The 10,785-nt window shown below is 47.5% G+C and overlaps 1 protein-coding gene across 1 annotated transcript in view; it reads right to left on the reverse strand.

Moving 5' to 3' along the window:
- Window positions 1-362: 362 nt before the first annotated feature.
- The window catches only part of LOC132012955 (contactin-associated protein-like 4), a 140,750-nt gene continuing 130,327 nt past the window's right edge, over window positions 363-10,785 (reverse strand). Inside the window, exons 20-24 of the mRNA XM_059392746.1 lie at window positions 7,549-7,682; window positions 6,636-6,723; window positions 3,072-3,290; window positions 2,535-2,606; window positions 363-1,186 (exon numbers count right to left, since the gene is read on the reverse strand). Coding sequence (XP_059248729.1) covers window positions 996-1,186; window positions 2,535-2,606; window positions 3,072-3,290; window positions 6,636-6,723; window positions 7,549-7,682 — 704 coding nt within the window. The 3' untranslated portion in view covers window positions 363-995. The remainder of the gene's footprint in view (window positions 1,187-2,534; window positions 2,607-3,071; window positions 3,291-6,635; window positions 6,724-7,548; window positions 7,683-10,785) is intronic.

The raw sequence follows: 10,785 nt of genomic DNA on the forward strand, positions 1-10,785 counted from the left end.
ACAGCTCGCAAGAATTTGTGCCTGACACTTTATGAAGGAAATCTGATACAGAGAGGGGTTTGCTTTCAAACATGTGGAGCAGAGTCTCCATGGCTGAGTCTCAGAATGGCAAGGAGAGTCAGTGAGACCATCCGAGAGATAAGCCAGACGAACGAGCGTCAAACCAACAGCGGGATTTTATCACCACAAAGAAAGCTGACGTGATCACCCACCCATTTAGGGAAATAGATGTACTATAACACACCATTTAGGTATCGCAGATGCAAATAAAGATACATTTCAACAGTAAGAATTTGTAGTTCTATCTGCTCTTCCATTTTAATTAAAAAAAAAAAAAAACACACAACAATCCAAAACCCTCTAGAGATCGTGTGAGTTTGGGCCCTGCCAGCTGCCAACCTCTGGCGACACAGGCGCTTAGCTCTGGGTTCCTGCCGCAGCTGCAGATGGCAGCCAGTATCAGCCACGTCCACACTTGCTGTGCAGGTCCCAGCAGGAGAACGCAGGTGATGGTCTCACCAGGGAACTGTGCTACTGTGCTTTGTTGACTGGAGCAGCAAAGATGAAGGCAGAAAGGCTGTCTGGTCTTGGCCACGTGGCTCTGGCACAGGGTGTTGTGAGAATTCAACAAGCAGGGCCGGAAGCACATTCAGTTCTGTGAAGTCGCCCTGGTCACTGAGCATGGCCTCACCGGCGGCAAAGCCCAGCCTCCCCACTGCCCAAGCGAGCTTCCCCTTCAAAACCTCGGCGCTAAGCAGTAAACTCCAACCAGCCGTTGAACATGACAACATCAGAACTGACAAGGGCCGAGATGATACTGGAATCGTGGGGATGTAGTGCAGGGAGCCAGTGGTGCTAAGGACTCAGTAGCACAAGACCTCTGAGGACCCTGAGAGCTGGCCTGGTGTCCTGTGCAGTTCAAAGTGACTTCTGGCCATCGAGGTCTGTGGTGGGGATGTCAGATCAGGGGAGAGCGCGCTCAGCCCGGCTCCTACTCAGAGGCCCGCCTGCTGGTCCCCACCCATGGTGTCCGGCCTCCCGAGCTCACATCTGGGCGCAGCCGCGTTGCTGCCCTGCTTCCTGGGTCCTTCCACCTCCGTGGTTGCGCACAGGCTCCTCTGTTGGTACAGGTGGACGGCCACGGCAGCCATGCAAAGCAGGACGAATATGGCCATAGCCACCACACCTGGTGAGGGGGGGCGAGGAAAATAGTGATGGCTGGAGTGTGCCCAGCGCACCCCAGCTCGGCGGCCCCACTCACAGCCCACACCCAACTGTTTCCCTCGCAGGCCTCTACTGTGACCTGGGGACTGTCGGCCACAAGGGTCTCACAGGTCAGTAAGCAGAGAGGCTCCCACTATTCTCCGAGTAGAGAATGCCTACTAGTAGAACCATGCCTTCTTCACCAAGTGCTTAATATTTTTGTTAAGGAAATGGAATTGTACACATTTGCACCTTTGTAAAAAATTATTTTAAAATAGCTTGAACATGGCATGGTGATTTATAGCACATGTGAGATCTGTATGTGTGGGGATGGTCTCTAAAACTAAATTTTTCATAGGAGTATATTGAATATGGGAATTTATAGAATCCAAGGTGCTTGAGATCTCCACTTGAAAACGTTTGGATGATCAACCTTTTACATGTTAGACAAATTTAATCAAACCTTTCGGTGGGAGAAATCAATGATTGTAGGAAGCTTTCCAGTGCACATACTTATGCCGATCCCAGAACACAAAGCTGCATCAAAGCCAAGTGCTCATGCACGCCATCTCACCCCAGAATGAGACATTAAATGAAAGTTACTGGATAGAAGAGTGAGACTCTTCCCTCGGCTTGCAGGGAGGGGTATCACCGCGACCGTGGCCCAGGAAGCCAGTGCCCCAGCCGTGATGCCTGAGGACAGGAGAGGCCAGGCCCGGCAGAGGGTCCCCAAGGTACTGGGCAGACGTCGCAGGACAGGTGTCCAAAGCTTGGTAATGTTTGATTTTTACATCAGCTTTGAGTGTATGTTTTCATCACAATTTCATCTGAAAACGATGGTTCTACCATCATTGTTGTGATCCAACATTAGTGTATTAGCCTCATGTTTTCTTCATAAAAACAACCTACAGTGATGTGCATTGGGGGCTACCTAACCCTCAACCATGAAACTTCTCCCCAAAAACATAGCAGACCAAGGATGAGGCCAGTACTGTGTCTCCAGAACCGGTGCAGAAGCCCACCCGGGTCCACGCCTGAAAACCCACTTGCTCAAACTTGCTGCATGCTCTCGGGGAACCAGGGGCTGTTCACAAGGTCAGACTTTTTCCTTATTAGATATGTTTACAGTAATTCCTTAAAGGGCACCTCCATGAAGTCCTCAATTACATGTACTGAGGGTCTCTAGCTGGGCTGGCTTCAGGGTAAATGACCTCAGAGAAGGTCATGCTCCCCAGGACTGAACTAGACAGCAGGTGCCTGGGAGGCAGGAGAGTCTGGACCCCCTCCTGGTGTAGACACTGCCCAGATTTCCGCGACAGCCAGGAACACACCTCCGATCAGTGCGGAGCGTCTGCGGTTCCCAGTCTCCACCGGCTTCCCCTGCTCTGCTGCTCCAGGATGTTCTGTAGGGACAAAGGAACAGGAGTCTGAGAGAATTATCTTGTACAAGTGGAATGTGTGTGGTTTTAACTGTAGAATTGTCAGCTTGCATTAAGAATGCATTAATCATGGGGAGTCTGGGGCGCCCATTGGTTAAGTGCAGGGTTCTTGATTCCCACTCAGGTCACGGTCTTGGGGTGGCGGGATCGAGCCCCGCATGGGCTCTTCGCGCTCATGGGGGAGTCTGCTTGAGATTCCCTCTCCCCCTGGCCATACCCCGCTCACACAGGCTCCCATAAATAAATAGATAGATAGAAGGATAGATAAATAAATAGATAAATCAATAAAATCTGCAAAAAAGAGGACGACGACTTTGGGTTGAGGGAGCTGTGGGTGGAGATTTCAGGGGCCCCTACTGAATGGAGGCGTACCACCCCGGGCAGCCTCCGCTGGGAGGGGCTGGGGCCCACCGCCCACAAGGTGCGCACCTGCTCGCGGGTGCTTGTGCTCCCGCACCCTGCCGACGCCTGGCCTGGCCCCACACTCCGATGAGGCCACGGGCCCCAGCACGGATGTGCGCCCAGAGCGCCCGGGATGCAGCGCGGCCTTCAGCGGGGCGGTGCGCTGGAACTGCAGGGCGGAGAGGCAGCCAGAGAAGCCCCGAGCGCCCGCCCGCGCTGTGTCCTCATCCACGTGGTCGCTGGGCTCTGCGGGAGACAGCGCGGTTAGTGGGTACAGGTGGTCCGCGCATGTAGTGGGCGCGCTTTGGGGCAGGGACGCTCCAGGCTCTTTATTTAGCCGTGTAGTTTACAGCTCTGGGCAGGTGACGCTTAGAAGCGTACTTTCACCAGCGAGGATCCCCGATGGTTCTGTCCGGAGCAACCCGGTGTGCAAGCAGATGAGCCGGGTCGCCCCATGGGGACAGTGCCGCTAAAATCCACTGCAGCCGCTCATCCAGTGGTGGTGGGGGATGGGCAAAGCAGGAACCGCTGGGCTCTGGGAGAAGCGCTGAAGTCTCCCCTCCCTGTTGGACACGTCTCTGGGCATCAGTGCCATGCAGCCGAGCCCGAGAGCCCTTGGAACGAGGCAGCTCGCGTGCCGCCCAGAACACAGAGCTGCAGTTTTCCTGGGCTCGCAAAAAGCCGAACAACGGCTTCTGGCAAGACAAATCTTCAAATAAAACTATCAAGACGTGGGAAGTATCGTTAGACCTTTGTCAGAATCCGTGCCCTCGCGTGTATGGTAAATGAATTTTTATTTCAAATGTTATGAATCCCTGTTGCTTCAGCTTTAAACTCTCCCGCTTGGCCCGAACGTCAGCTGTGCTTGAGTCTGACTAGTAGGACGGAGCATCCGTGCGCTCCGTTCCAACCTGACTGTCCTTACCCATGTGACTGGAAGGGACATACTACATAATTGCTTTGCTTCGCTGTGCTCCGTGTGACCTGGGCCATTGCCCTGCTTGGTCAGACTACATTTTGCTACATCACAGGGCCTTAGTGTCACTAACTTCAACATCGCTTTTGAACATAAAGTGTTTTTTTTTTTTAAAGTAGCCCTTGTCAGTGTTCTTAAACAATGCTTGATGTGCAGTAACTTTGTTACCTTGTGTGCCTATTCCGTGTTTGAGCTCAGGGGAGGAATTCCTGTGTTTGAACCACAGCCACCGCAGAAACAGTTGTAATTTATTGAACAGAGGCACTTGGTCGATACTGCTCTCACAATGGGTGATTGCTCAGCTCCCTGGAAAAAGACGGCCTCCTTCCCTCCAGGTGTGGAAAGCCACAATTCAACAAAAATTCAGCCCAGGCTCAGGTCACAGAACCTGAACATCTCTGGGATTGTCATCTGCTCACTTCGTTCAGACAAAGCCACTGACTGCCCACAGGGCTGGAGGAAAGCTCAGTGGGGCACAAGATGGGGCCTGGGTCTGCCCCACCCTGGGGTCCCTGGGGTCCAGATGGCCTCCTGCTGGGGCTTTGGTCAGGAGAGGCTGGGATAGTCCATGGGCTTTGACTGTTTAGGATTAAAGACAAATTCTGTGTCATAGCTTAAAAAAAAAAAAAAAAAGGAATAAAGTACATGCTGCTATCAGGGAGGAAATGAAACTCCACATGTCACAGCCAGTCTCCCCTCCAACCTCCATGGCAGAATGCAAAGTCAGACGTCACACACATCAGTGGCCGTGTGCCCCACTCGACTTTGCCAGCCTTAACAGACCCCCCAGTCCCAGCAGGGGCAGATCTGGGCCTCACCTGTCCTGCTCTACCTCGGGAGGGTGCTCTCCCCTCCCCTCCTCTCCCACCTCTGCTGCCAGCATCTCTGACGGGGACCATCTCCCTTGCCCCAGCAGCAGGGTCAGACCATGGACTCAGCAGCACCATGTTTCATGGGAGTAAAGTCAGTCCTTGGACTGTGGTGCTCACAGCTTTATGGGCTCTGCTCCCCCTACCCCTGTTCCTGGAGCCTATGGCTCCGTCACATCACGAAGCTGTGGGTGAGTCTCCCCTTCTTCAAATGTTTATCCACTTCTCATCCTCCACAGTACGTATGCTGCCTTCCATGCTTGTCCTCTACGCATGCCCTGAGTCCCGGGACCCTTGTGCTGGGGTGCAGCCACCCTGGGACAGGGGTCATTGACACATGCTGACAACCTTGGATGCTCTGAGGTCATTCAGTCATTGTCAGACTGTGGGTTTGAGATGAGAAACAGCAACTCTGCTTTGCTCCTGCCATGTTCTGTGGGAGCCCCGGCCCTGTTCCTAAAGCGTGGACTGCAGCAGACCTCACAGTCAGGACTCCACAAGCAAATCTTCTTATCCATTAGGATCATCAGCGTTTTAACCACATGTTCAGAATCACCATTTTAAATCAACTTTGTCATTGTACATATATCTTGAAAATAAGTTTTATATGTGTGTATAAAATATGTGTGCATTTATGTAAAATTTGCCTCCTCCTATAATGCAACCCTAACTGAAAAATTATGTATCTATATATTATATTCAAACCAGCCTCTGTCTATCTATCTGGCTCAGTTTGGATTTTCAGTTAAACTCGTACTATATTAATAGGACTTTTCACACATTACTTTTCTTCTTTTCAATGAAACGAGCTGTTAGAACATTACAATTCATGACATTTTCCATGTTGGCTGAAGAATGGGATGCATCCTTTTAATGCCCAACACAGTGTTGGAAACATATCAACAGAGACTTAAAAACCAAGCTATTGTTGTTTTCAGTGATTATTCTTCTATCGTCTACCCATGCATAGTTTGCATTCCCCAGACTTTGAACCTACATATGAGGAAAATGTGAAAGACTCGGGAATATAGCTACAACAAAGGAAGAGATGAAAAATCATCACCTCTGATAAAGTCTCTCCTGTTAGTGGCAAACAAGATGAGGGATAGGAAACAAACTCGAGAGCATTCTCCCAAAGTAATATGTGAACATCCATGGTGTTTACAGTTTATAACTAAAAAGCAAGTCCTCCTCTAAGTCTTACCTGCTTTCACTCGAATACCTGGGGACAAGGAGGGGAAGGCTTAAAGAGTGTCCACCCAACCCCTAGACACCACTGCTCTCACCAACGCTCCAGCTGTCGCCAAGGAGAACAGGCGACATGAAAGGCTCCTCTGGGGGGGCGTGGTCGCTGGGCAGGGAGCATCCGTACACCACTGCCGGGTGCCATCCTGACCACACACGTGTGTGCTCTGCAGACCCCCACCACCCTGGGTACGGTTCTGGACCTGTGAACTCTGTCTGTTTGGACCACTATCCATCTCTGAGGTCAGGGAGTCGCCGTGGTCCTTGTGGTAACAGCAGAATGAGGGACAGGAGTATGTAGCTGTTCTCAGTCCTGTTTACTTGCTCGCCTGTGGGAATTGTGCTCTCAAGATTATGGGCAACCCAGATCCAGTAGGGTTTCTGCCTTGATCGGCATGAATGATCTAATGAAACTAAAACAAGGAGCTTGCTTCTGTGTTAGTGTCATGACACTGTGACCCAGGGAGGGGACACAGGGTGGGGAGCTCTGCATCTACTTACCTAAGATCTTGCCCAGCACAAGGGATTTGACGGCATTGAATTCCATGCCAGAGGACAGGCTCACTTGGCTCCGAGCTTTCTGGTCCACCTGCCCCATGAGAAGGAAACACCAACACACTTGTCATTTGTCAGTGACATGGCAAGAAGCAAAGGGAAGCCATGGAATGGAAACGCAGGGCTACACCTGATGGGGAAACCCCATGTTAGGAGCTCGTCATCTGACATTGGAACGCCAGCACATAAGCAACTTTCATGGCATCTCAGATCCCTGCTGTCCATCCCCCTCACCCCCGTTACTCCATGATCCTTATTGCTTCCTGACACGAGATGAATGATCCGTATTTGGTGGAACCCACAAAAATACCTAAACATCCAAAGCTTTTACATATCTCAAAATATAACCTAAAGAGTAAAAGCCAAAGTAGATTATTCCATCTAGAGAACAAATACACTAAGGTTTTTTTTCAAAAGTGCTGACGGTATGTAATTGCACTTACTCTACAATAACTCAAGTCTCTTTTGCTAGTTATGCACATTTTAATCATACCTGTATTTTATTAAAGTCATATATTTAATTGTCATAACATTTGTACTCTTATGGATTCCCACTGGAAGATCATTTACAAATGCCCCACCTGTTACTTACTGTGATAACAGACCTAACATTTCATATTAAGTCAATTAAAATAAATGAGGGAAAGTTTAAGCAGTTAAAATTTAACTGTGTTTGGCAGGTTTCCATTACTAAACAAACAAAAATCCTGGATTGTGATTTCTTGTCTGCAGCACAAGAGAGATTAACACAGAGAAGGAAATTTTGCATTATGCTTCTTTATCAAAATTTTGCTGTAAGGGACACACCGTAGGTGGGGAGGTAGGATGTTCATTACTGTTGGGCTGATGATGCTCTTACCTCTACGAAGATCACTCCTTCTTCTCTGTTGATCTTAACGTGGTGGAGGTGCCCGTCCGCCATGTTCTTGAAGTTAAAGTTAAAGACGTCAGGATCCTCATGTAGACCCAGCTTGTACCTAATCTGCAAACTCCCTAGAATAGAAAAAATAGCATATTTAAACAATAAAATGTTTTAAAACTGCCTTTTTATACTCCAGAGAAATGATTATTATTTTGTTGCTTCTAGAAACAACATTTGTGCTCTGAGTCTATTCACAGTTCACGTGACGCATGGCAGGTCTCCATTCTGATAACACCATTTTTAACTCAAGACAAAGGTGTTAATAAGAGTGCTCTTTCCCAGGTTCCTGAGTGGCTCAGTCTTTAAGCGTCTGCCTTCAGCTCAGGTCATGATCCTGGAGTCCTGGGATCGAGCCCCGCATCAGGCTCCCTGCTCAGTGGGAAGCCTGCTTCTCCCTCTCCCACTCCCCTGCTTGTGTTCCCTCTCTCACTGTCAAATAAATAAATAAGACCGTAAGAAAAAAAAAAAAAAAAAAAGAGTGCTCTTTCCCACAATTCTCAATTCTCCGAAAGAAAGCACCCAATTCTAACAGAGGCTAATGTCTGAATTCTGCTCCAGCTACGGAGCATTAAGGAATGCTGAAGCCTCGGTCTTCCTAGTCTGGCCTTCTTTGGTCTTATTTCCCAAATCTGAATTGTGAGTTACAAGAGAATGTGGCTGGTCCTGGGAGCTCTGTGGGGCCAGGGGATATGGGAGGCCTGAGAGGCCTGAGGAGGCACAAAAGATGCTGCAGATGGTGAGGAAAATGAATGACAGAAGGCACCCCTAGGCTTTATTCCCCTTGCTTTCTCACTGGCAGGGAGTCCACTGTGTCCTTCCCTGGGCTCCTTCCCATGGGATGATGAAATGCTGCTACCTTTCAGGTGGTTTGTAGCTTAAGCCTGCAACCCACATTTGAGATGATTGGCAGCATGTTATTTAGTTTTGTTTTTATATAAACAAATATATTTGTTTATGCACACATGGAGGTTTTACTTCTAAAATCTGCTGGCATGACCAGGAGATGCAGAAGTGGAATACGGTAATAAGCTCTTTGTAGGACACGAGATTCCCCATGGTTCAGCGTGAGCTGCTCTACAAAAGTTCAGTGTCCTGCTTCTACCCATCAGGTGGGCTATGCCCAAATCCTGCCTGCAGAGAGTTTAGCAAATTTTCCCAGATGTTGAATTAGTGCCCTGACTTTCTATTTGAAATGCCAAAGGCTGTGCTTTATTTCCCCACTGGAAGCAGAGTTGTTGGTTGAGTTTGTATTGTACTTTTTTTTAAAATTTATTTTTAATTTATTTTCAGCATAACAGTATTCATTATTTTTGCACCACACCCAGTGCTCCATGCAATCCGTGCCCTCTCTAATACCCGGAGGCATTAGAGAGGTATTACACCTGGTTCCCCCAACCTCCCACCCCCCTGCCACTTCAAACCCCTCAGATTGTTTTTCAGAGTCCATAGTCTCTCATGGTTCACCTCCCCTTCCAATTTCCCCCAACTCCCTTCTCCTAACTCCCCATGTCCACCATGCTATTTGTTATGCTCCACAAATAAGTGAAACCATATGATAATTGACTCTCTCTGCTTGACTTATTTCACTCAGCATAATCTCTTCCAGTCCTGTCCATGTTGCTACAAAAGTTGGGTATTCATCCTTTCTGATGGAGGCATAAACTCCATAGTGTATATGGACCACATCTTCTTTATCCATTGGTCTGTTGAAGGGCATCTTGGTTCTTTCCACAGTTTGGTGACCGTGGCCATTGCTGCTATAAACATAGGGGTGCAGATGGCCCTTCTTTTCACTACACCTGTATCTTTGGGGTAAATACCCAGGAGTGCAATTGCAGGGTCATAGGGAAGCTCTATTTTTAATTTCTTGAGGAATCTCCACTCAGTTCTCCAAAGAGGCTGCACCAACTTGCATTCCCACCAACAGTGTAAGAGGGTTCCCCTTTCTCCACATCCCCTCCAACACATGTTGTTTCCTGTCTTGATAATTTTGGCCATTCTAACTGGAGTAAGGTGATATCTCAATGTGGTTTTAATTTGAATCTCCCTGATGGCTAGTGATGATGAGCATTTTTTCATGTGTCTGATAGCCATTTGTATGTCTTCATTGGAGACGGGTCTGTTCATGTCCTCTGCCCATTTTTGGATATGATTATCTGTTTTGTGAATGTTGAGTTTGGGGAGTTCTTTATAGATCCTGGATATCAACCTTTTGTCTGTACTGTCATTTGCAATTATCTTCTCCCATTCCGTGGATTGTCTCTTTGTTTTCTTGACTCTTTCCTTTGCTGTGCAGAAGCTTTTGATTTTGATGAAGTCCCAAAAGTTTATTTTCGTTTTTGTTTCCTTTGCCTTTGGAGACATATCTTGAAAGAAGTTGCTGTGGCTGATATCGAAGAGATTACTGCCTACGTTCTCCTCTAAGATTCTGATGGATTCCTGTCTCACATTGAGGTCTTTTATCCATTTTGAGTTTATCTTTGTGTATGGTGTAAGAGAATGGTTGAGTTTTATTCTTCTACATATAGCTGTCCAGTTTTCCCAGCACCATTTATTGAAGAGACTGTCTTTTTTCCACTGTATATTTTTTCCTGTTTTGTCAAAGATTATTTGACCATAGAGTTGAGGGTCCATATCTGGGCTCTCTACTCTGTTCTACTGGTCTATGTGTCTGTTTTTATGCCAGTACCATGCTGTCTAGGTGATCACAGCTTTGTAGTAAAGCTTGAAATCAGGTAACGTGATGCCCCCAGTTTTATTTTTGCTTTTCAACATTTCCTTAGCGATTCGGGGTCTCTTCTGATTCCATACAAATTTTTGGATTATTTGCTCCAGCTCTTTGAAGAATACTGGTGGAATTTTGATCGGAATGGCATTAAAAGTATAGATTGCTCTAGGCAGTATAAACATTTTAACAATGTTTATTCTTCCGATCCAAGAGCATGGAATGGTTTTCCATCTTTTTGTTTCTTCTTCAATTTCTTTCATGAGTGTTCTGTAGTTCCTTGAGTACAGATCCTTTACCTCTTTGATTAGGTTTATTCCCAGGTATCTTATGGTTCTTGGTGCTATAGTAAATGGAAACGATTCTCTAATTTCCCTTTCTGTATTTTCATTGTTAGTGTATAAGAAATCAGTGGCTTTCTTATACACTAACAATGAAAATACAGAAAG

This window comes from Mustela nigripes, chromosome 3, assembly GCF_022355385.1.
Source record: "Mustela nigripes isolate SB6536 chromosome 3, MUSNIG.SB6536, whole genome shotgun sequence".
Taxonomy (NCBI): Eukaryota; Metazoa; Chordata; class Mammalia; order Carnivora; family Mustelidae; genus Mustela; species Mustela nigripes.